We start from the raw sequence: 27,314 nt of genomic DNA, 5'->3' as shown, positions 1-27,314 counted from the left end.
ATTTAGTGAGGGTATACGCAGGTATACGGCGTATTTCCACTTCTCTTGTAGCTAATCCAATCGCATGATGTGAATAAAGGCAAATATACCCTAAAACACTTGGTAAAATAAGTTACTTATGCGAGGAGGACTGAGGCACCGGATATTTTTTGAAATATGATTCCCTAAACGCCATTGGGCTAGGTTTCCGTCAATCACACATGCCATCATTAATAGTAAAGATGAAGCGAACTACTGAAACTTTTTTCCTTCAGATTTACAAACAACCTTGCAAAGCTACATCCCTGATTTTAGCTAGCAGTTTAAGCTAACGATAGTAATCAACATCAGTGTTGTTAGCCAGCAACTCAGCTAACGATTGCCAAGCACCCTCGTCCGCTCCATCCACCTCCAGTGTTTCCCACAGGATTTTGGAGATGCTGTGGCGTCGCTGACGTCACACGCTGATTAGCATATATGTGACGTCATTGCGTCGTGTTTTACTCTTTGATCAGTCACATTATATAGCATTTTAACACAACTAAGATGCTATTTTTACATAGTTTCTGTTCTGTTGTCTATAAAATAGTGACTAAACAGGACCCAGTAACGACCCACGACTCAGTAACTCTTTGTTTAATCCAATCAGCTCTTTCTTAAACTGCTGCTAAAAACGCGACCTTATCTGAAAAAAACCATCATACGTTTACATTGAGGCTGTACTGGTGTTGCTCTTCTCATCAGTGTTGTTGTGTTTTGAGCGCTTTATTACTAGAAATACGAGTGGTATTTTATTGTATAGCGCAGACAATTTGTTGCAAATTCAGAAATATGAGAGAATACACAGTTGCTGTTACTACAGAACACGTGCATGGGCATGCCGCATAATAGGTAGGGAGAGAGCTCGGACACAGACTCACATCAGAACGGGTATATGTGGGAAACACTATACTAACCTTTTGTTAAGTCACTCTCATGATGAACTTAATCAGCCACCGACTTCTCTGTCGGTAACATCCGTGACTGTTGACGTTTACGCGAAAAAGAGAAAGTACACGGAGGAACACGGAGTTAAATACTTTTCACTGTTATGTGAGAGAGGCGTGCAGGCTCAGCAAAGAGAGGGGAGGGGGCCGCGGGCGCGCGCTGTTGCGCTGCACACAACGAGGGAGGGAGGATGGAGGCGCGCTGAGCGCTCGATGCAATGAATTAAGCCGTTTTAAATAGTAAAATTAATATGTAAATGGGAATCATGAAAAATCTATTTGTGGCGGCCAGTGTTGATTCTGTGGCGGCCCGCCACAAATAAATGCATATATGGGAAACACTGACCTCCCACACCCCAAGTCAGAGAGGATGCCGACAGAGATGCAGCCTGGCCCGCTACAGTTTCCAATGAAGACGTCAAACAAAGTGAGCACTTTTAAATAACAGGAACTTGTAAATTATGTTAAAAACCTATCGCAGGGCTCGAAATTACAATTTGCCCGGCCATCGCTGTATGTCAAAACTGCACTGACAATAAATCTGTTTAAAAATCATTAAATCAGTTATTTGTTATGTCATATTTAGATAAGTGTTGCACTACCCAACTACAGTAATTGACATTAGGTTCCTTGACTAAAATATATTTAAGCATCAATTTAGAAACCCTGCATTGGGTTAAGAGTGTCATATGTTGCAACTACGTAATGTTTTAAACTGACATGGCGATACTGCAGCTAAAACATCAAACAGCTGTTGCAAAGAAAAAATAAAGTGTAGTATTAAAGAAGTAATAAATAAATCCTGTTCTGCTTCTGAACCGCAGCTGAGATGAATTTTAGGCTGAACATGACGTTTACAGGTGCGCTCGGTATGGGCATCACTTTTAAACAGTCTTTGTAAGAGGTTTGCATCCACATTGGATCTGACATAATCTCTAGTTGCCCCTGTGATGGGCATCCCGAGGTGGAGGGGCAGATAGAGAGCCAGAATTAGCTTAGCTGCTGTTCATAAGACTTAGCAAGCGATAATAATTTGCATTTTTACAGTGCAATTTTAGAGGATTTATTATGTGAATGCTTGGCTATGGCTAAATGCTAGGTGCTGCATAAGAAAGAGGTGAATTTTGTTATCCTAGGTATTTTGTGATTTTAAAGAATGTGATGGATTGTATAATCAGTATGTAATATGTATCATACAGATGATTTGAAGTGTGTGATTTAAACAGTGAGTCTGTCTTCTGGCATTTTGCATGATCCTAAAAGAGTGTAGTAGCTGCGAATCCTAATTTGTGTTATCTGTGTGTAATATCTATTATTTACAAACACAGCAGTGTGTTACCAACGTCCAGTGCCAGTGGCCAAACTTGTAGTTATGTGTGGGATCAAACGTCAATTAATAGTTTTGGTAGTTTGGTCTGTGTGGTCATGTAAGGGTGTGTGTGAGTGTTACAGTCCACTCTTTGAGTCCAGGTTGGGCTGCTTTCCTGTGCGTTATTTTCAGTGGCCAGAGCAGGAAATGTCTAAAGAGAAGAGAGCTGAGCCACTGGAAAAAAACCTCTCTTTCTCTCTCTCTCTTGGTTTCTCCCACACACTCATTCTCAAAATTTGAACCTTCTGCCTCACAGTCACGCTTTGTCATTATAACATTTCCAACACAGTAGCAAAAAAACCATGTCAGTATAACATGATTCATCTCATTCTGATGTAAATATACCGAATGCTGACTGTTAAACTTCATTACGAAAGATCATAGCCCACGATGTTGAACTTTTGTCAGCAGTATGTGGTTTCCATTGTGTGTTAAACAACCATATTGCCTTATATTTATACTACATCTACTAAAATTACATTATTGCATCATTAGTAGTGTTTACTCAGAGACAAGCATCACTATTGCTCATACTTCCTACTTCCAGCCATGATATGAACAAGACCTGTAATCATACAGATTGTTAAGAAGAGGTGGCCTGTTACTTTTCCAAAGACTTCATTTTTGCTTGCCGGGTGATAAAGGAAAGAAAACACTGAATGCAACCTTTCTCAACAGTGCAGTATTATGATGGAGAGTTTTGCACCAATAGGCACCATTTTCAGTTTAAAAAAAAATCCTAATCAAAGTTTGGGCTCTTTCTTTATTAGTACATATTTACACATCTTTGATTAACAGTAATGCAATAATTATGAAATAAGTTATGTAGTGACCAAAAGTAGTGATATTTGTGAGTTTTATGTGTATTGGCATTGGCCGATATGTGGCCGCCGTGTTCGCCGATTTTTTCCCGGCATTATTTACAGACAGAGTGCTTGAAGCCGCAAGCGATTGCAGGTCATGTGACTAAAAACAACCAACCTTTCCATGACAACATCAAAAGATGGATTCATGGCACCCTCACCTGTTTTTACTATTTGTTAAATATAGTTTTTTTAAGTTCTATACATGTTACTTTTTTAAAATTGAGACTTGTAACATTTGGCATCATCATTGTGTCATTTTTATGATGTAAATTGAGTGAGCAAAAGCAGTATCTGCTTCAAATATCAGCTCAAGAAAATCGGCAGCCTGTATGGGTCATCGGATAAGGCCGGTGAAACAAAAATCGGTATCGGCACTGAAAAATCTATATCGGTCTATCCCTAACCAACTCATATTAAGATCTGCAATAGCATCCCTTCGGCTAGAAAACTTTCAGCCAACCTGATCTCACAGGAAAACGTCCCTATTTATGAGGTGCCGGTTTTTGTATGAGCTTGTACAATAAAAGCAATAATGCACCACTCCTAAACTAAACCCTAATAGGTTAAAAGCAGATCATTAAGATGCGTACAAATTAGCCACCTCTGTAAAATAATTTATGAAATGCATTCTGGGATGCTATTGAACTGTAAAGGGGTACCAATTTATGGTGTACATACATTTTATATGGTTGATTTTTTTTTTCACTGTCTAGTCTTTAGACACAAGATTAGACACAAGTTACAGTATGTTTTTAGGCATTTAAGCATGACCCTTTGAGTAAGTGTGTTTTAGACTATGAAAACATAAATTTAGTCAGGCATATATAAGCATTTGTATAGTGGTGCATACTAGTCATGTTGCAATAGCCAGTGTCCTACACGGTGGTCAGCAGCCTCTTACAGTGCCAGGCTCATCCTACTATAGCTTGGGATGGGCAGGCTTTTATTTGGATACAGAAGTACCAGCGTGCACTGGCTCCCTTCAAGCACTTTATTTAAACAAGTGCATTGCCGCTAATTCACAAGTGAAAGTAAAATACGCACGGCTACACACAGGCATTCATAATTAATTTAAACCACCCCATCTGGTAAAACCAGATGTATATCATATTTGTGGCTGTTTGTTAGGAATGAGTTTTCGCTAACATGTTACCGGCAAACATAGTTTACATTTCATCTTTCATCACGTAGTACACAGACATAAAACTAAGGTTTAATGATTAATGACTGGTCTTATGTGACTGAAAATGAAATTAGTACACTACAATACTGCTCTATAGCTGTAGTGTATGTATACCTTGCACACAGTATGCTTTTTCTGTATGCATGGGATAACTGGATGACATTGGACAAAATGTGGAGTATACAACAGAGCACAATGTTTAAAACTTCATTATCTTTTTCTTGACTTATTGTTTGATCTAATTACTGTTTTTATTATTATAATATGGACAACACACTTTCAAATAAAGGAGCTGTATGTTACATAGTGGTTGAACTTGGTACCGCAGTAAATTTCAAAATATTACAGATGTTTTCCCCTGCCCCTCTATCGGGGTGCCAAACACATATAGGAGCTCTACTGATGATGCAATTTTAATTTTTTTGTTGCCTGCAAATTACAAAGCTGCTCATATTGATTTTAATAACTCAATCTGCGGCTTACTTTGGAGATTGCATTTTTAAACCATTGCAGCATTTATTTAAGGAACTGTGATAAGTGGCAAAAAGCTGTCGAAATATACTATTGGGTAAATTTGCAGGGAGTGGGATCACAAAGACTAAAACAAAAACAGACATTATGACACGAAAGGTGCATTTTAAACGAGAATACTTTCTACAGCATTGTTTTTCAGAGAAACGGATATGTGAACTAATCATGTTTCATAAATATCTATGAATATATCGGTAGTATTGTTTTATTTAGTCCATTCAAAAACTGAAAACATACACCCCCTCCTTTAAACATGCATGCTGTGGTCATATGACAAAAGATATTAGTCATCAGTTGACACTGACAGTGTTGTATAATGCTGTTTGTAGACATACTAAAATTAAATGGTTTTCTATAGGTAAGCTGGTTGATCATGGCACTAAAAAAGTCATGGGTTGATTCCCGGAAAACACAAGTAAAACGTATATCCTTTGAGTGCTTTGGAAAAAAAGAGACATAAAACATAGTGACCTGTATACAATATATGCGGTGCAGTAAGCACTATGCTAATTTTCCATTCTGAACACAATCGCTGTCTCTTTAAATGTGATTTAAACTGGGTTGGCTGCTGTGCTCTATTGGTTAATGGGCGTCAGACACAAACACTTGGAATTTGACCAACTAAGTGTGTGTGCATTTAGCTATAGTTTGGAGACAAACCTGAGAAATTGTCTCTTTGGGGACGTTCTCGTTAAAAAAAGATCATTAGTGAACAAAAGACTATGTTTTTATCAACAACAAGATAAAAATCTAGAATACCAAATGTAAAAGTATTCATAGAAGTTGTCATTTAGTGATAGCTTTAGGATTTGCTCACAGACCTCTATAGTTGTAATAAACAAATAGGCCTACTATGGAAGTCAATGGGTACCATCAGCTGTGTGCTTATCATCATTTATCAAAATATCCTCTTTTGTATTCAACAGAATAATGAAACTCACTCATGAGGGTGAGTAAATAATAACAGAATTTTCATTTTTGGGTGAATTATCCCTTTAACCCTCACCATTGTTATAATCAGTTATGCACTAGTGAGAGTTCAGCATCTGCCAGCACCTAAATTCTGAGTGTCCTAAATAGTGTGAATTAAACTCCTGTTTTAAATAGCACTCGCAATTAATTGCCTGGCATGATAGAAACTCCATGTCTGCATATCTGTGTATTTGAGCAAGAGATTGTGCTCTCAAGGGTTTGTGTGTGGATGTGTGTGTGTGTGGCAGAGTGAGTTTATATAAGCTGTAAACAAGAGCAGCTCTGTCCTCATGCTGCAGGAGAAAGAATGAGAGCAAGGGAACCAGAGGAGAGGGCAGACAGAGTGTGAATGCATGAGCGTTTACTTTTAACTCATTAAGAACTAACAACCCTGTGCTATTTGGTACTATATGATCATCATGGGATCCCAAAATGTTTCATTTCTCTACCCACTTTAATGGGTATAATCTATCCTGGGACCCACCAATATATTTTAAATAGAAAAATGAGGAAGCACAATTTTTTTCTTTTATTATTGTCACTCTTATAATTTTTACTCTATTAACTCTTTCCCCGCCAGCATTTTTTTAAAAAGTTGCCAGCCAGTGCCAGTATTTTTCATGATTTTCACAAAAGTTTAATGCCTTCCAGAAAATGTTCTTCTTTAAATATATAAACAATATATCAGATGAAAGAACAGACCCTCTGCTTTCAAAAAAAAAAAAAACGTCTCATCCTACCTTCATTAGTTCTCTTGTAATCACCTCTCAAACAGTTAGGTTTCTTCAAAAAACACCCAATATTGAGCAAAAAGCTGAGATAATTCCATTTTTGCAAAGGACTTTTGATAGAGATCAGATGCAGAGCGATCTTTAAAACATACACAGAGTTCTTTCTCCTTCACGTGAGGTGCTACTTCCGGGTTGTATAAGTTGCGGAACCACCTGGTGGATAATAGCGGTATTGCGGAAAGACGGAAAATCTCGTCATTGGCGGGGAAGCGTTTTCTCTTAATTGACAAGATATCTCGTCAATGGCGGTGAAAGAGTTAATGAAATGTAAGTTTAACTGCAATATATCAAAATACCTTGGTATATCATATCAGAATTAATGTCATTAGTTGAAATAAACTAATTGTGTTATTCACTGCTACAACAAACAAGCAACTTAAGCGACCCACATGTGGGTCCTGACCCACAGTTTGAAAACCGCTGTTTATAGTAATAGTGGTGTGCTGTCGTGAGAACATACAGGCCCTCCACATACTATAGGAACAAAACTGTAAAATCGTTGATTTCTTTTATATGTCATGTTTGTGGTCAAAATTTAATAAGATTTTGTGTGGCCTAGCCTTAAAGTCCCCCTGTTGTAAATAATTTTATCAGTTAAAACTTATCTTTGAGCATCATCATAGCATATACAATAGCTGTACCTGTCACAGTAATTTCTAAATGCTTTAAAACAGCTTGAATGTAAGTCTACACCCTGTCTCATTTAGTATACATGGATCTATGAATATGCAAATGAGTAGGGCTGTGCAAAAATATCGACACAGCTAACTATCGGGATAATTTTTACACGATAGTGTATCAATGTTTCGATCTCTGGTGTTGATATTAAAAACACACAAAAAATTCCCTCTGTGTGCGTCAAACGACCTCTGCCGATACTGTAGTTGTCGCTGTCCAGTTTTCTATCATATACGGCCATTCGGTCAATGTCTAAGAAGTTACCGGAAGTGAGAAAAAAGTGAGCTTTTAAAGCCGATGTGTGGAAGCACTTAGGCTTTAAAAAAACAATTTTGTTAAAAAAAAGAAAAAGTATTGCAATGCATTGCAATATGCACAGCGCTGCGACGTATCGTGGCATATTGTATCGTGCTCATGTATCGTGATATGCATCGCATCGTGAGGCCCTTGCCAATACCCAGCCCTACAAACTCAATCACACAGCTCGGACCATAGATATGAATATGCCAATTAGTGCCCGCTTCCACTTTTTCATATCACCTTGGACCATAGATATATATGTAAATAGATGCTACATTCAGCAGTTTTAGACAGAAAACTGCTAAGTTCAGTTTCCCACAATGCATATGTGAACTGCACGTTTGCATCCCTAATGTTTTAGCGGTGATGTTAACAGGTTACAGCACTCACCCTTCATTTGGGAGCATCACAGAAGCAGAGCTAAAGCAGATCTGCTGCAATTGTTTTAGCTCCGAGTCTATGCAGCATCTATACATAATATATAACTTGAACTACTGATCCACTCGTTTAACTGTGTTGATGTGATTGGTTAAATGTATGTGACGTTGGAAACCAAGGCGATTTTAAACCGCGGGAATGAGACCGTCTCCAATTTTATAGAGAAAATACTCAGCAATGGTGTTGAATGATGACACCACATAGACACATAAATAACAATGAAAACCTGATTTGTCCCATAAGGTGTAAATCGCAAATATAAGTCCTCTATGCAGCTCCCAAGTGTGCACTGGTGCATTTCTTGTCACTTAAACCCAAGACACGCCAGTGTGTCCTATATCAGAATTTTTTTGGGGACCATACCATTCCAGTTATTGGTTACTGGAGAGGCTCCCATTTAAAAAATAACATTTGCAAAAGAGAAAAATTTAATTTGTAAAATAAATTCACAACTTTATGATAAACTGGTTATATTGGATTATTTAGCAAATCAGTTTCAACGAATGAGTTATTATTATTAATAATAATAATGAACCAGTAAGGGTCTTCTCAAGGGATTCTTCAGTTTGAGGAAATATGTTTTGATTGTATGAATGTTACATTGAACATGATGACTTGTTTGACAGATGTTCAGTGAGCGGTGATCTCTCAGATGATGGATTGAGCTCTAATGATGAAGATGATAACAGCTCCGCCTCCAGCAAGGAAGACATGAGCCAGTCAAAAGACAAAGAGGTACAGCACTTTTACACAGATGCACAAAAATAACAATACAACACTATAGTTGGTAAATGTTTATGTCATAATAATATTCCAAAATAAATGTTGTAAAAAAATGTAAACAAAAGTGTAGATATATAAAGAAGATCTTATTTGCTTTCTTAACTCTTTCCCCGCCAGCTTTTTTAAAAAGTTTCCAGCTAGCGCCAGCATTTTTTATGATTTTCACAAAAGTTTAATGCCTTCCAGAAAATGTTCTTCTTTAAATATATAAACATACGATATAACAATTGAAAGAACAGATCCTCTGATTTCTCTTTTTATAAGGATTGGTTTCTTTAAAAATACTACATTTTGAGCAAAAAGATAAGCTAAGATAATTGCATTTTTGTGAAGGACTTTTGACAGGGGTCAGATTCAGAGTAATGATAAACACATACACAGAGTTTTTACTGTTTGGCCTTAGTGGATGCTTCCGGTTTTATAAGTTGGGTAAGCATGCCACCTGGTGGATAATAGCGGAAATATGGATTGTCGTAAAAACTCGTCATTGGCAGGGAAGCATTTTTTCTTAATTGACAATTGCGGGGAAAGAGTTAATATATATCCTGATTTTAAACTCATCAATTGCGGGGAAAGAGTTAATATATATCCTGATTTTAAACGGTTAAGCATTTAACTTAATGCAGATATGAAGCGACAAGCTATAGCGACAACCAATGGGAGTTAATTTTTTTCAGTAAATGTGCCTATACTCTCTGACACAACTGGACACTGTAGTTATATAAGAGCTCTTGCAGTCGAGGTAATGTAGCTTAAACTCCGCCCTTTGGGCAGGCTATCCTGAAGTGCTTCAGCACTGTTGCATTGATATCAACAGTGCTTGAACAATAATTTTAAACCAGACTGTGATACTTCACAAACAAAACATAAAAGCGTTTAATAGTAACCCAGAAGTTACATGAAAGCGTTTATAATGTGGAAAATAACTACGCAGTAAACTTTTGCTGGCGCCATTCATTTCATATTATGGCTGTCCTTGCCTACCAGTATGGTGGCGTAAACATAATGGGTCACATGACGTCCAGACCTCTACAATGCATTGCATTACTTTATTTTGAGGTTTCAACGTTAGCATAATCACATCCATGTGTTCCTTTTAAAACCATGTGTCCAAGCATATATATTTGGATATAGGCGTGTCTAGCAGACTTTTTGTCTAGAGATAACCCTGGGAGACCCCCACACCAACCATGCTAGTAAACAGGGGGTCCTTTCACTCAAATGTCGTCCTTGTGTTGAGACAAACCCCTGATCCAAATAAAGACCACAGCCTCTCACCAGCCCACAACAACCATCACACACTGAGACATGGAAGAGATTTTTTGATATATTGTTTTGATATGATATTTCTAACTTGTCCGTAGTCATGGTTGGATGCAACAACTGTGTAAGTTATTGTTACTATATAATACCATTGATTCAAATTTAGTTAATAGTAAATCATAACAGCATTTCACTTGTGTCTCTGAAGGAAATAGAGAGATCAAAGAGGAATAAGGTGGTCCACATCGCAATGGAGATCATGAGCTCAGAGAAAGTGTAAGTTCAACCCATGACATCAGTAACTTCATTGATTGTGCTTTTCAGTACATACACTAATGTACAGATGAAACATGTATTTGTGTGCTTTTGAGTTGAAGTTTTCATTGTGTCTTTTTTTTTGCAGATTTGTGGATGTTCTGAAGTTACTTCACATCGTAAGTGGCTGTTCACACTGGCACCAGATTTAAATTAGGAGCAAGAATTATTTTAACAGTTAGCTGTTGGTGTGGTTTGTTGATTATTCATGAATGTGTCGAGATGCAGTATTTGATTCTTGCTGTCTTACAGTAGAATCTCAAATGGAAACTCATATTCACAGACATCTGTTTGGTTATTTCTGGACTTTAATGAGTGGCTATGTGTTGAATGCAAGTGTTAAACAGGATCGGGATGTTTCAGTCTACCAACTAGTCAGGGTAATAAGAATAACTATTTGGATTGAAAGATAATAGTTAATAATTATACTGGTTTAAGGTCAGCCACCTGTCGATTGTGTTTTCAGCCACACACATACAAGCGCACACACATATGTATATATACACATATACATACACATACATGCATGCATACATACATACACACTAGGGCTGTCAACGAATATTCTAAATTCGAATATATATTCGAATAGTTAAAAAAAAACGAATTTCGAATATGAAAATTAATATTCGAATAATTTTTTTTTTTTTTTAAGCCCACGGTAGTAGAGGCGTGGCTGTCTGCTTTGTAAGTGGGCGCACTAATGCGCCTGGTTCAGGGACAGGTCACAGTAGTCACACTGTTTACTGTTAAAAGTTTATGCGTCTTGCATGGAAGATGGCAGAAAGTCGACCGCAGCAGAGAAAGCAATTTTAACCCCCAAAAATCTAAAAAGCTATGTCTGGAAGTACTGTGGATTTTGGTCGGTAGGAGGTAAAATTGTTGAGCCGCGAGATAAAGTTGTTAGCATACCATTCGACCACTAGCAACATGATGTCACATCTCGAAAATATGCACCCAAATGAGCATGGCATCTTGTACACACTGCATATTAATTCGTTTGTCACTTCAACTTTTAATGCTTAATCCTGTTCTGTACACACACACTTCAGTAATTTACGGGACTGACAATCGCATTCTAAAACCGCATTAACTCCCGCAAACTGCAGTGACAACCGCGTTTACAGAAACTTTGCATAGTGTGTTATAGCCTACATAACTGAAATGAACAACTAGTTAATAAAGTGTTTAAACGTGCATCATGGACATGACAGGTCTCTCTTCTGAAGAAATAAATTATTACAAGGGGGAAAAGTCTTCTGTTTGCGCGGTACAGAGAATGACAGAGGCACAAGCGTTTGCTGACTAGTGTTGCCAGATCTTGCACTAAAAAAACAGCGAACAAGAAAAATCCAATAATAAACCAAAATAAATCAAAACGCTTTACCTCAAAGATCAAAATATTGGGACTGGCACCTTCACATTTTAACAGCACCAAAAACTTGATCGCTTCATGAGCCAAAAGCCATAAACAGTTAAGCGCTAAAATGGTATGCGAGTACAAAAAAGACGAGGACCTGGCAACACTGCAAGAGCGCGCGCAGCCTCACAAATGCGTACAATACACAACGACACGGCGGAGGTTTATTGCAAAACATAATGCTGTTAAATTATTTTCATCAAAGCTGTGAGTGATAAGCATGTGAGGCGGCAGACCGTTGCTATGGTTATCTCCGTGTCAATCATCATATTTTCACATTTAAATGCGGTTGTCACTCCTGAAAGTTTGCAGTGTGTACGAGACCACAATGTGTGGAACTCCAGCTAAACAGTCACGTCTTAACACTTACTTTGCATCGCCCGCCACAAGCTATTTGTCTGCAACACAAAAAGAGGTCATAACGGAGAAATTAATTTCGTTCGTTTGTAAGGACATGAGACCGATCAGTGTCGTGGATGGAGCAGGCTTCAGGAAGTTTTGTCAAGCAATGTATCCGAGGTACCATATCATTTTGATGTCTCTTAATTTACTTGTTTTGTGTATGTAATATACGTTGTCAAATATGTTTAAACTTAAATAGACTACCTATAGAAGTAGTTATGTCTCTTTATATTAATTTGTCCTGTTATTGACGTAATGCGTCGTTGAAAAAATGGCCATCCAGATATTCGAATAGTTCGAATATTCGTGGGTTTTTTAGGGAGAATATTCGAACGTCATTTTTGAGCAATTTTGACAGCCCTAATACACACACACATTGCTCTGAGCACAACAAACCTATGACCTAAATCTCCTTATGATGGCTCTATTATATGGTTTATAGAGGATAATGATGACTTTGTAGATACAGTGGTGGCCATCATGAGGAGATTTAGGTCTTTTCCTTACTGGTTCCCTCAAAGTTTGCTATGCCAGAGAGAGATGTGCTGCTAAAGGTTAAAAGTGGATATAAACATTACGACTCATTTTATCTGATATTCGTTGTGCTCAGAGCAGCCATCATGAAATAAAATCATGTTTTAAAAGCAAATAAAGTTCAATATTTTCAGATCTGTCAGGTGTTCAAATTATTTTGGCCACTATTGGAGCTAATAAGTAGCTTGTATCAACAAGACTAGGGAGATGCACAGAGAGGTTAAAAACGAGAGGAAAGATGACAGAGGAAAAACAAGAGGAAGACAGTTTCCGGAGAGACTGCAGTGAGCTCAGTGGACAGAGAGAGTTTTTGGAAAGAAATTGCTCCCACCCCCTTTAACCCACTTGTTTGGCCGTGACCTCGAACAGCTGTCCTAAAGACGTGTGTGTGTGTGTGTGTGTGTGTGTGTGTGTGTGTGTGTGTGTGTGTGTGTGTGTGTGTGTGTGTGTGTGTGTGTGTGTGTGTGTGTGTGTGTGTGAGAAATGTTCTCATAACTTCCTGTTAAGGCTGTTGATGGGCTGCGCTGTCAATTTATGTGCTTCAGTTTGACAGTTTGTTATTGGATGTTTATTTTTTTGAGTGCTTGTTCTTGGCATGTAGCAGTTTTAATATTTTGTTTATTTGCACTTAAACTTGAATTGGTATAAAGTGATTACAAAGGTACTATTATTGGCACATTTTTTTATCCAAGTTCTTTCACATAAAACTTTGCCTATAAGTGTATGCAGTTTTAAAGTTAAAGGATTACTCCACTTTCTTAAAAAAAAATCTTTATAATTTACATGTGATCCAAAATGTTGATGTCTTTCTTTGTTCAGTTGAGAAGAAATTTTTTAAGGAAAAAATTCCAGGATTTTTCTCAATTTAATATACTTTATTGGACCCCAACAGTTTACAGTTTCAATTAGGGATGCTAAACAATTAATCGCGATATTTTTGTTTTGTTTACATCACATATGTGTGTAAACTGTGTATAATAAATATGTATATATATAAATATGAACACATTCATGTATAATTTTAAGAAAAAAGATGTATATATTAAGTATTTATATATAATATAAATTATACATAAATATACAAATGTATATACACATGTAAACATTTCTTAAACATATACATGCATGTGTGTACATTTATTTATAAAAATTTATTATACACAGTTCACACACATATATGATGTAAACAAAAACTTTTATTCTGCTAACGATTAATCACGATTAATTGTTTAGCATCCCTAGTTTCAATGCAGTTTAAAATTTCATTTTCAACGCAGCTTCAAAGGTCTTATCTAGTAAAACGATCAAAAAAATCTAAATATGCCCTTTTAAACCACAACTTCTCGTCTTTCACCAGCCGTGTGACGCGCTTGTGTAATTGTACATATGTGAAATGCACATTTGCGGACCGTTTTAAACAATAAACTGACACAAAGACATTAATTATTATCATTCCACATACAACAATGTTGAAACGTCAATCTTTCTCCACACTTGTAAATACTGGGGCGTAGTTTCGCATACGTGTTGCGTGACCTTATGATGTGAATGTACTTAAAATAATAAACTCAGCATCTTAATTTTTATATTTTTTTATTGTCTAGTTTATTATGTGTCTGAAATGTATATGTTTTTGCCTGTATAAGGATTTTCGGGATGCGGTTGCCAAAGCGACTCGTGCTAGCGGGAAACCTTTGGTGGAGGAGAAGGTGTTAAATCAGATCTTGTACTATCTGCCCCAACTCTACGAACTGAATAAAGACCTACTGAAAGAGCTGGAGGAGAGAGTAGCCCACTGGTACTATGCACACACACACATACACACATATATACTGGTATTTAAAGTTAGTATCTACATCACTTGCTCAGTACTGAACACTTTTTTGGTGACTCATGCAGGTCTGATCATCAGAGACTGGCTGATATTTTTGTTCAGAAAGGTCCATACCTGAAGATGTACTCCACCTACATACGAGAGTTCGACCGTAACGTAGCTTTGCTGGATGAACAGTGTCGCAAAAATCCTCCTTTTGCCAGCGTTGTGCGTCAGTTTGAGGTGTGTGTGTGAACTTGACAAATAATACCAAACAAAACATATTTTAATTACAGATAAGTACAGCTTTAAATTATTACAGCAAAAAGATTTGATGAGTTTTTTCACTCATTTTTCCTCAGACGAGTCCTCGCTGTGCAAGCCTAGCTTTGAAGCATTACCTGCTGAAACCCGTGCAGCGGATACCTCAGTATCAGCTCCTGCTTACAGGTAAACGCCAACACACCGTAGAGCTCACTACACTCCGTAACCAATACTGTGTTTGCTCGACATGGTAAGCACATAACTTAAAAATGTATAACTTTTAAAGAGCAAATATGGTCCGATTCACGATTTTACATTTCCTTTGGTGTGTATAAGTAAATGCTAACGATACGCAAAAGGTACATACTCCAAAATAAACGATGACGCGAGTTATCGTCTCCAACGTAAATCTCTTTTCTTGGACTACAACAAACACATGGCTTGTAGGCAACAGTTTACTTCCTGTGATTGGTGATGTAGACAAGACTGACATTATCATAATTCCTCCGCTTCGGACTCACAGCCTATCTCCTGTTAGCATTGCATTATGACCGAATCTTTCAAACATGGTAAGGAGCATCACATTTCCCCCTGACATCCGATTTTTTCAGGCCAATCACAACGTACAGATTAGCTGGCCAATCAGGGACACAGAGCTTTTCAAATCAGTCAGTTTTGGACAAAAACAATGCGTTTGAGGAAAGCAGTATTCAGAGCTACAAAATGTACGTGTACGTATTTGGAAAATTATGTGTTTTTTTTTTTTCATAAACCACGCAAACACATTGTATTATACCAAAAACACAAAATAACATTGTTATAACAATAAAATAGGTGCACTTTAATGTAATGTAGATGTAATTTGTATAATCCGCGCCGCTAGAGGGCGCCAGATCAAATCAAAAACAATGACGTAAATTAATGACGCTCTGAAGTAGCGTAGACTGATGGGATTTGTTGTCTTTAACTCAAACGCTGATAGCCATCAATCAGACGGGAGAGAGAAATCATGTTACACATGAGGTAAAGTAATCAAGTTTTATAAATGTTGTGTTTGATGACATCATTTTTTTTCCATTACGTAAGGTTTTATGTAATGTTCAAAACGCAATTGTTAGTCATAGATGCTACAGTATTAGTCCAATGCGATGGTTTGTTAACACAGCACAGAATTAAGTGTTCAGATGAACAAACTTACCATAAAAAAGCGAGTGGCCCGACAGACGCTATTACTTCCGCATTTGTCCACGACACTGTTGTCATGTGGTTTTTACATGTGGTCAGTAAAGGCGATAACAAAGGGTAACGTAGATATTAACGTTATTTACAGGTGACTGCACTGCCCCATGTCACTGTTTAGGGCAGCAATTTTCTCATAATTTACAAGTAGTTGAAAACATTATAGATATTGTTAGTAATCAGCTGGACAAAATATATAACACCGGACTAGTGGTTTTTGGACATTTTACTGCAAATATCTTACAAATTGTACCTTTAATAAAAGCATCTGCCAAATGCATAAATGGTTAATTTAAAAGCCACATTGAATTTCTCCTTAAATTTGTTAAGAAATTTCAACATTGTGTGAATATTTGTTTAGAAGTAAACATCAGTAAAGTGACTTTGAATTATAGATTTGTAACATCTGTCTTTGGGATTTGATTATCAGTGGTTTTAAATTATACAGTTTTTTGGTATGTTCCTTAGGTTGATTTGATAAAATCCAGCAAAGCCAACCGTCAATATAATTCAGGAAGACTAATATTTTAGTCAGTTTTGTAATTCTGTTGTATTCATTTCAGATTATTTGAAGAACCTTCCTGAGGATTCGTCCGACTACAAAGATACACAAAGTGAGAACAGATTAGTTTTCTTGGACATGAAATGTTCACACTAGGATGGTACTAATACATACAGTAAATACAGATATATATATACTGTACAATACAGTGTATATATAGATACATCTATAGACGGTTTCATCGGATGCATGTGCGGTGAAACGATGCACGCCTGGTCCGAACTTTAGTTCCTGTTTCAGTTTTTTTAATGGTCTGACTAGTTGCTAAACTGAACTCTTGAACAAATACCCCCACAAATGTTTGGGTTTCCTAGGTAATCCTACGTGTTGTTTATTTTGCTTGTTATATAAATAAACTATGTTTTAAGTACTTTGTTGTTATTTATTTTTAGCGGAGTTAACTGGAAGTTACGTGTTGACCGCAAAGCCGCTTGTTTATGTTGTTACTGCTGAAACCGTCTATATATTTCAGTTATGTTTCTCACAATATTGCATTGATACCTTACATCCTATTATCAGTCAAATTGCATTTCACGAAGCTAGTAATTCTTGAGCACAAATGACATGGTTTAATTTAGTTTTTGTTTGGTTTATCTAGCTGCTCTCAGCGTGGTGAAAGAAGTGGCAAATCATGCAAACGACATCATGAAACAAGGGGTATGACCGGTACATAGCCACACCCCCTAATTAACATCTCACAAATATGAATGACTTCTAACATTTTTATTGCATTTATTCAGGATAACTTTCAGAAGCTGATGCAGGTTCAGTACAGTCTCAATGGCCATCATGAAATCGTGCAGCCTGGAAGGGTAAGAAAGTCCAGATTACCCATAATTCATTGTGTCTGAACAGCAGTATTACAGGCTCTGGGTTTCTGTGTTTTATATGCAGGTTTTCTTAAAAGAGGGCACCCTGATGAAACTCTCCAGAAAGGTTATGCAACCCAGAATGTTCTTCTTGGTAAGAAACTGTTTATGTGTGGTTAAATATGTTACAGTTTATAGTGTTTAATATAAAACAGTTAGTTGACACTTTAAATCTGATTGGGTGTACCACATTCCAAGTTGTAAAATGCGGATAGGTGCACAGTTGTTGGGACAGCACAACAACTCAAATTGATATTAATGCACCACAATCAGTTTATAGTTTACTTGGCATAACAACTGTTTGATTAGATTATTATTGGTGATAACAAAAAATCAATAATTGATGTGTTTTTATCATCCACGTTTTAAATGCTTGTATATGTGCTTGGTGATTTAATAAAGACCCCATGAATTGACAACACCCAATCCAAAACCTGGTCATTTACTATTCAGGATATTGCGGCATATGACAGGAAATGTGGGTGGTGTTCCACTTTGCTGTGGTCAGTCAGTAAATTTCACCTTTCTCTCAACAGTTTAATGACATTCTGCTGTACACAACACCAGTTCAGTCTGGCCAGTATAAAGTCAACAGCATGCTCTCTCTGGCTGGAATGAAGGTCAGATATCCATCTTCACCCTCTCTCTCTTAATCACACACACAACACACAGAGGATAAAATAAGTTAATGTGGTTGTTTAATCCTAATAATAGGTCAGCAAGCCCAGTCAAGAGGCCTATCAGAATGAGCTAAACATTGAGAGTGTGGAACGTTCCTTCATACTATCTGCCAAGTAAGAAACACACAGACACTTGCATATGACTTATCACCTAATATGAGGTCACCTAATATGAGAAACTCACTTTTAGGTGTTGTTTGAACATACGTGTGTGTACATGTAATGATAAAAATCTGACCACTACTTTTATTTATTTTTTTAATCTTCTTAAAGGCGCTGTAGAATGTAAAGCTGTATTTAACTAGGCACAGATGAATAATAAGAGTTCTGTACATGGTAATGGCATATAGTGAGCTTTAAACATTATTGTTTCCTCATTATATAAACCTTGTGCATCCAAAAGACTGCTGGAAAACAGGACAATCTCAACATAACACCAACTGTGACGTTACAGTCGTGATGTATGCCCCCAACATTAAATGACACATTAAATTACTTACAATGTTGTTAATCGCTAAAAACAAATTTGTGGCTGCTAAGTTAGTGCTAGTGTTTAGGCTGAAGTTCTACTATTGACTTAGTTACGTTTTGCAGGTCCATACTGAAAAAACACAAACTTACCACTCAGAAACGTTCATTAACAATCTCTAAATAAATGATTATTCCTCAAAATCTGTATCTTCACCTGATACAGGATCAAACTTAAGGTCTGTTTGCATCGGGGCTTTGAACCAGATTTTTTTCCAAATTGGTTCATTCTAAACAGAAACAGTATTTTAACGTTTCTGGTTTTCGGTTCAATCCTAAAATTGACGTTCCTGAACCGGTTGGAACAAAAAATAAAGTTCCTGAACCAGTTAATAATGTTTCATGTCAGCTGTGGGACATACAAATAAGTAGGCTTATCATTAGGAAATTAATTAGTCTACATAATTAGTCTCTATCTTGTCATCGAACATTAAAAAAAGGCTACATTTTGTAAGCGTGATAATGTAATTCTGACATGCCTGCATTTGTTGAGTGCACTTAAACACACACACACACAGACAGAGGACGAATTCCAAACGGCGCGTATTAGCCCGCGAATTGCAAGCGAGCCAAACCATGGGTCGTGATCTGTACTTCTTGAGATACTTGGTAGCCTACAATATTTACCTCTTATGATTGAGTATTAGAGACTTGGGCTTGAGTAGGCTACTTGCTGGTGGCAAGCTTCTCATTTCTCCGATGAGTCCACGATGACTGGAAGTGAACTTTATTGAGTATTGCACAAAAATCTTGTCAAAAACGAAAAAAATTACGGTATTAACCAGTTACCATTATTTTAATTAGACGATTCTGTACCGGAACATATATATTTTTGAAAGTTTCTGGTTTCGTTTCTGTTCCTTTCAGAACATCAAAAGTTTTTCGTTTTCGTTCTGTGAACCGGTTCAATGCCTTGGTTTGCACACACACAGAGCTTCTGAAAGAAACAGGCAATCAGAGGAGAGCTCAACATTATTATTCATGACCATTTCAAATAAGGCAATAATAGACCATTTCATTCTGGGGACAAATCCTGGGATTGTAAATGGACATGTAAAACCGTCTCTGTTTTATTTTTGCATCTAATAAAGCATCAGAGAACAATGTAACATATTGTATCAATGAATTCTTTGACACCTTTAAAACCTTAACAGTGTCATGCAACAAGCTGTTGGTGTTTTCTGAGTAAACTGACATCACTTTGCGCTGGTCCTGGCCCCACAACCGCCAAACACCATAGTTAGGTCATCATATCTATAATAAATCATCTTTAAATGATTCCTTACCGCACGTTCATTATGAACAATAAAGTAGGGTGATTTGTCTCATTAAAATTAGTGTATACTGGCGGTATAGATAGCCCTTAACGGGAAGGAAAGCAGCGGCTCATTTGCATTTAAAGAAAGACTCTCACAAAACAGCACTTTTTTTCTGCACACCCAAAATGAGCCTTTTCAACATTGTATAATAAATAATCTATAGCAGGGATTCCCAAATTGTGGTGTGCTGACACCAGGGGGTGCGCGAGAGGAAAACTGTAATGGCGGTCTGTTTCATTAAGTGGGATTTTTCCATACAATAAATAAATAGGGCTGTCAAAAGATTAATCGCGATTAATCGCATCCAACATAAAAGTTTGTGTTTACATAGCATATGTGTGTGTACTGTGTATAAATATTATGTATATATAAATACACACACATTCATGTATATATTTAAGAAATATTTGCATTTAAATACTGTATATACATTTCTATAATTTATATTATATATAAATATAAATATTTTATATAGAAATATAACAATTTTTTCTTAAATATATACATGATTGGGTGTGTTTTTATATATAAATAATAATTATACACAGTACACACACATATGTTATGTAAACACAAACTTTTATTTTGGATGCGATTAATCGCGATTAATCTTTTGACAGCCCTATAAATAAATAAAAAAAATGAACAGTAAACATTCCCTTTGTAATTGCTTTATTTTAAATAAAAAACTATAATTAATTAGTTAGAAACTTAGAAGACAGCTGCTGTCTTTATCTACACACTGCTCTTCTGTTATGCACTGCAGCCGCTATATGCGTGTCAGCTCGTTTCATTCATTCCATATATATTATAAATATGTGTCTTATGATAAAGTTGTTAGTCACGAAGGCAGAGAGGGACCAAGAGAGAGAGAGAGACTTTATGGCAAAAATAGAAATAATGAAATGTGATGAGAAATGGGCTTGTCTAATGCACAGGATACGCGAGTAATGTGTTTTCATGCATGGTAAAGAGACCGCCAATGAATTATATAATAAAATACATAAATACTTACAAAGACACTGTAGAGAACTTATTAAAAGCTTTCATTTAATTTTGTTTTAAACTTGAGCTGTTATAATGAATCTGCAAACTATTATACACCTTTTTTGCGAACAATAAAGGCTTTCGTGAATGATGGGTCTGCAAGTTACGCACGCATCTAGAAGGAGAGCGCACTGGTAAACATGAGGAAACTCATATATCATCTATTAGCTGACGGCAGTAAGTGTAGGTTTTTACCATAGTAAATTCGAATGGCATCTAAATATCACAGTGGTTAAACACATACACGGGGGCGCGCATCATCTACGCTGAGCGTAGCTGCGTCTGGTCGTAGTTTCAGATGGTGCAACACGCGGAAATATTTTTCACAATGTCAAACGTAGCTAAGCTCGACGTAGGACTTATACCCAACTTCTTAACGTCTTGCTGTTGCAACCGGACCCTGGTTATTTGCGCATGATTAAACATGAGTCTTTAAAAACAAATCTTTGTAGTGTTTTTTTTTTTTTTTTGAAGTGGGGATTGGGGGTGCGCCAACCCGGTTGGGACATAAAAGGGGGTGCGCGGGAAAAAAAGTTTGGGAACCCCTTATCTATAGGATATTTTGACCTGAAACTTAACATGCACATTCTGTGGACACCTGAGACTAATAGTACATGTTAAAAATAGCCATATTAGGTGACCTTAAAAGTCTTTAGATTTATAGACGAAGTGCATGATTTCTAAAAACTGCTTTGGAAAAGGGAGTCGGGCCGACTACCAAAACACACTTGTAGCCAATCAGCAGTAAGCTGCGTGTTTACTAAACGACATCGTTGCCTGGGTTGCATATGTGTGGGGCGGGTCTATCAAAATAAGGTCCAGATTCTATTGGGGTAGGGGTGTGTTTGTTTAAGTGATTTCAAATGTCAACATTGGCTTTCAGAGGTCATGCACCCACCCTTTGAATTCAAAGAAAGAAAATTAAATTAGTATATAAAGACATTATCATTTATTAGCTGAATGAATTGTTATACTAAAAAAGTCATTTGAAATAATTTAATTGAAATGACTGGTTGTGGTTTGCAGTTCAGCCACAGAGAGAGACGAGTGGTTGGAAGCCATCGCTACAGCAATAGATGACTACACCAGGAAGAAGATTTCTTTCTTCTCCAGTCGAAGTCAAGAGGTTTGTGTCTGAGTGCTGTTTTTGGTATATAAAGTGTATAGTGTGTCTTTAAGTTTAATATGCATAGCATGCATAAGATAATCAAAAACAGCTCTGACAACATGAATGTTCGGCATTCAAACTTTAAAAATCAACCTACAGATAAACCCATCAAAAAAATTATTATCTAAAATGTTTGGTTTTTGTGGAATTAAAGGGGTGGTTTCCCAGACGGGGTTTAAGGTTAGTCCTAGAACCCCAAAAAAAGTGTATCCATCCTTCCCTTCTTGACATGAATTGACGCCTAAGTGTTCGTCTCTTGTGTCTCTGGTTTTTCTCTCTGTAGTTTGAGGGCTTCTCAGATGATGGTCCACCACTGGGTTCTAAAGCTCCTATCTGGATACCAGATTTACGAGCCACCATGTGTATGATCTGCACGTGTGAGTTCACGCTCACCTGGAGACGCCACCATTGCCGTGCCTGTGGAAGGGTCAGAAAACCTTAAGTCCCAAGCTTTGTTTTTTTGTTATCCAAATGCATGGGTCTGATTAAATGTTTTTGCAATAGGTGGTGTGCCAGGCATGTTCGTCTAATAAGTTTTATCTGGAATACCTGAAGAATCAGTTAGCACGAGTGTGTGATCACTGCTACATTAAACTACAGCACAAAGGTATGAGATCTTTGCTAATGTTCTACCTGTCCATCACTTCCATCTGTTCCTCCTCCCTTATTCTATTTTTGTGCTTTTAAAGGGATACTTCAGCCAAATATCAAAATTACCTCATGATTTCCTCGTCCTCATGCCATTCGAGATACATATGTCTATCATCTTTCAGACAAACACATTTGGAGTTATTTTAGTAAATGTCCTTACTTTTCCAAGCTTTATAACGGTAAAAAACGGGGATCAGGAAACAACTCCTGACTTTAAACCCCAAAAGTGCATTTAGCATTTATTCATTGTGTAAAAAAAATCCATATTTTTGGTTTCTTATAAAATCGCATTGATTACCCGCATTGATTGTAATTGTAATATGACTTTACTGTTATTTATTGGACATGTTTACCTTGCTGTTTTGATTTTGTCTTTTAGGTGACCAATCCAATGTGACCGTTTCCCCAAGTGGGCGGGGTTCATCATTCGCTTTTTCTAGAAAACAGAAAAGGATTCCTTCAGCCCTCAAAGAGGTGACTACTACATTACCCATAATGCAGTTTCCACCCTTCAAGTGAAGTTTGTGAAATCTCATAATTACGAGTTTTGAGCACATTAAAGTTGTATTTACTAGAGGAAAACTCATAATTTTAAGTGACACACAAGTTGCTGAGTTGTGATATTGTATAGGATAGAATTACATGCTGTATTGCAATCATTTAAAGGTGCATTGTGTAACCTTTAGAAGGATCCATGGGCGGAAATCCCGGGGGGGTCGGGGGGGACAGGACCCCCCCTATCTGAGGGTTGTCCCCCCTAAATTATCATTAGAATATGTGTATTGAAAATAATTTAATGATTTATAATACTTAAACTAGTTGTGTAAGAAGTGAAACAATACAAATGCAAACGGAGCAACAACAAAAAAACGTTTTAAATATTTGGATTCCCCCTCCCTTGCCTCACAGTGGTTTGGTCCACTGCCCACGCCCCTTTTACCTCACCACCACACATTCCGGTGGTAGAGAAGTGTACGGAGCCGACGCGTTAATAAGCTATATACAATACAACGTTTCCCATCACTTATCAGTTTATCCTCATATGTTTTAAAACTGGACTATTTTGACATATAAACATGAACATATTTCGTTTTCTGAGAACAGAAGCAGATAAACGATCAAGAAAACATTTTTATGCATTCATGCAGAGGTGAGGCAGAGCTGAAAGTAACAAATTACATTTACTCACCTTGCTGTAACTGAGTTTTTTGTGTACTTTTACTTTGAGTAGTTTTTAAAATCTGTACTTTACTTTTACTTAAGTATGTTTAAAGTATTGTTGGTTACTTCGCTACATGTTAAATCATATCCGTTACTGAGTAAAAATAAATAAAAAAGTAAGGTGATAAAGACGCGCCACGGTCGGATGATTGATTGATGGGCGGGGGAACGCGCAAAAAGAACCATGGAGAGGGACGAGACAGGCGCAGGCTAATGCAGACCCTCAATTCAATTCTTACGAAAGAAACCCCTGGCCATTGACGCAAAGCGATTGTTTCATTCAGGTAGGGTTCATGCTCTTGAGTACGGAGTTTGAGAATTGCCGACCGTGTTTAACCGCTAATTTGCACGATGCATTTTTAATACATGCGCATTATCTTCCGAGGTCTAGCAGCTTCGCGTCAAGTCAAACAACTTGAGAACGTCCTCGAGAATGCGCAGATCATTAGACATTGCAGAGAGAGAGAGAGCGCGAGAGAGATAGATTGAAAGACATCAGGTACACAGGTCTGGGAGCTAATAAACGTGTAAAGGATGTATAGTGTATAGCCATGGCACTCATCTCATTATATGTTCATTTATGTATATAGTTTAATAACAATGTATGTTACCAGCAATACATCAATTACAACCTTCATATAATGATTGTATTTACTAGCTGCTGACCTCATATTATTTTTGCTTCAAAAGTGCATAACTCACCTGTAAAAATCATTAAATAATTCCATAAATGTTTCTTAGTTATAAAAAGCTTTTTATTTTATTAACATTTGTTATTGCACTTTAATTGTAGAGATGTTTACAATTAAAAACATAGTTTGAGATGTATATATCCTTCCTTTGTGAACTATACTAGAAACCTCTCCCCGCTGTAAAAAAGTAACTCTTAAAATTAAAATGACTTTTTACTTGAGTAGATTTTTAGACCAGTAACTTTACTTTTACTTAAGTAAAATATTATTAAAGTAACTTTACTATTACTTAAGTAGAAAATTGTATTACTCTTTTCACCTCTGCATTCATATGTATTAAAATTAAATTTGCGTCCGTTCATAGAGAAAGAGAAACGTTTTCTATCTGTACCCATTTCCTTGCAAGTACAATTTTGCCTGTATTATTGGTGTCCCCTTCAAAAATTGTTCTTGAAAAATTTTATGTTTATTGTCCCCCCCAACATTTAGATGAGATTTTCGCCCCTGGAAGGATCTATTGACAGAAATGCAATATTATATACATAACTAGACTATCAGTGGTGTTTAAAGGGGACAGAGAATGAAAAAATATTTTTACCTTGTCTTGGTTTAATAATGGTAGTCTACCCACATTCACAAACATACAAAAAGTGCTAAACATGCTAAACATCTCAGTCTCATAGAAATTCCTCTTTTAGAAATGTCAGCCAGAAAACAGCCCAATGACATCACAGGTATCTCACTGCCCCTCCACTTTAAAATAATTGGCTACATTTTTTGAGTGGCAGCAAAGTCAGCCAATCAGTAATGAGTTTGCAAGTTAAGCCAGTAGGGGAGCCAAATAGGTGCAAAACCACTTGTTTAAAATCCCCCACCCTAGGGCTATCTGAGAGAGGTTTTTAGGAAGCTTCTAAGGCATTACAGACCCAAACAACATTTTATTTTGTCTGCATGTCACATCACAGAACAAGGATAAATACCCCGTTCAATCATTCTATGTCACTTTAAAACATCTTACATAATGAACTGTATTGTTTTTATTACCTTAGAATGAGCTATTTTTATCTACACACACTGCGGGTATCCTTACATGGAGGTCGCCGTCATGTTTCTACAGTAACCCTGAATGGACAAAGTGTTCAATAGAGTGTGTTTTGTCACTACGTTGTCTCAGACGATGACGTGTTTGTCTTGTGGTGGCTACCGTAGTTTCACTGTGCATTTCTGGACTGAGCCGTTGGTTGCAATTCACAGTCTCACCACTAGATGCCTCTAAAAATGTACACACTTTTAAATGTGCGATGTATTGAACACTCGGGCTGCATACAAAATCTAAGACAGCTGACTTGATGCCTCCCTGCTTCATGTCATGAGGAAATGACTTTGGCAGCATAAAGGCAGCTTTGGGAAATGCATTCAGACAGCCTCCATAGGCAGCGTAAAGGAATTTAGCTAGAAATGCAATCAAAGTGTGAAAAATTAATTTTATTTGCACCAAATTTGTGCACCAGCAGCTTTCTTGGCCTCCATTTAATTTTTTTGAACTCGTCCAGGCTCGACCAATCACATTTCCCGTGCATATAATTGTGGGACAAGATGATGAAGGTTTCTCAGGAGACAGGAAGTAAACCAAACATTGGATTTGGACGTGCCTTAATGCCTTCAAACGCAGCATTTAAAATTTCAGACGCAGCCTTTATGAAAACTAAATCTTTTTGTTTGATTCCAAGAAATAATGTAAAGGGGAATACTAAAATTACCCTGATTCCCATGACTTTTTCCGGGCATTTAATTGGTGTAAATTGTTTTGAATAATGTCATAAATTTTAACTATAAATGAATAAGTCCACATGTAAAGTTTTTGATGCACTGTGCAAAGTTTGTTTCCAGTGTTAATTTCTGACTGAATGTAACAAATGCATGTAACAAATAATGCCCAACTCTGAAGTACAAGTTTCCCTGATGATTTTAAAAGCACCATTAGCTGTGCCCGATTGTCTTATTTCTGCTGGATTTCTCAAACCATACAGCGCTTGGTTCCCTCACAAAAATGTATAACCACCTTAAGATCACGTACCACATTTAGATACACGTCTCTCACCATTTCATTTGCTACATGAACCACTGATTTTTGCTATGGTACTGACTGTATCTACAATGTGATATATTAATATCTTAAAACTATTAAAATGTCTTCTCACCTTTAGGTGTCTGCCAACACTGAAAATTCCTCCATGAGCGGGTACCTGCAGAGATCCAAAGGCCACAAGAAACCGTGGAAGAGACTGTGGTTTGTCATTAAGAACAAAGTCCTCTACACATACGCCGCTAGTGAAGTAAGCACATCAAAAATAATTCTCTGTTGGGGAAGCTATTTTAAGCTAAACTTAACATACTGTAGTTAAACAATCGAGCTATCTATTTGATAAAGTAGTTTTAATGCTATATACT

At 36.9% G+C, this 27,314-nt stretch overlaps 1 protein-coding gene across 2 annotated transcripts in view; it reads left to right on the top strand.

Moving 5' to 3' along the window:
- The window catches only part of fgd6 (FYVE, RhoGEF and PH domain containing 6), a 38,905-nt gene that overhangs the window by 7,561 nt on the left and 4,030 nt on the right, over positions 1–27,314 (top strand). For both annotated transcript variants that reach the window (XM_065274602.2, XM_065274603.2), the window contains exons 3-19: positions 8,720–8,828; positions 10,348–10,415; positions 10,543–10,573; positions 14,457–14,608; positions 14,710–14,866; positions 14,986–15,073; positions 16,690–16,740; positions 17,287–17,345; positions 17,429–17,500; positions 17,583–17,651; positions 18,094–18,177; positions 18,272–18,351; positions 22,158–22,257; positions 22,583–22,726; positions 22,804–22,906; positions 23,330–23,424; positions 27,071–27,199. In XM_065274602.2, coding sequence (XP_065130674.1) covers positions 8,720–8,828; positions 10,348–10,415; positions 10,543–10,573; positions 14,457–14,608; positions 14,710–14,866; positions 14,986–15,073; positions 16,690–16,740; positions 17,287–17,345; positions 17,429–17,500; positions 17,583–17,651; positions 18,094–18,177; positions 18,272–18,351; positions 22,158–22,257; positions 22,583–22,726; positions 22,804–22,906; positions 23,330–23,424; positions 27,071–27,199 — 1,591 coding nt within the window. The remainder of the gene's footprint in view (positions 1–8,719; positions 8,829–10,347; positions 10,416–10,542; positions 10,574–14,456; positions 14,609–14,709; positions 14,867–14,985; positions 15,074–16,689; positions 16,741–17,286; positions 17,346–17,428; positions 17,501–17,582; positions 17,652–18,093; positions 18,178–18,271; positions 18,352–22,157; positions 22,258–22,582; positions 22,727–22,803; positions 22,907–23,329; positions 23,425–27,070; positions 27,200–27,314) is intronic.

This window comes from Paramisgurnus dabryanus, chromosome 1, assembly GCF_030506205.2.
Source record: "Paramisgurnus dabryanus chromosome 1, PD_genome_1.1, whole genome shotgun sequence".
NCBI lineage: Eukaryota > Metazoa > Chordata > Actinopteri > Cypriniformes > Cobitidae > Paramisgurnus > Paramisgurnus dabryanus.
This window is presented reverse-complemented; position numbering and strand designations above follow the sequence as displayed.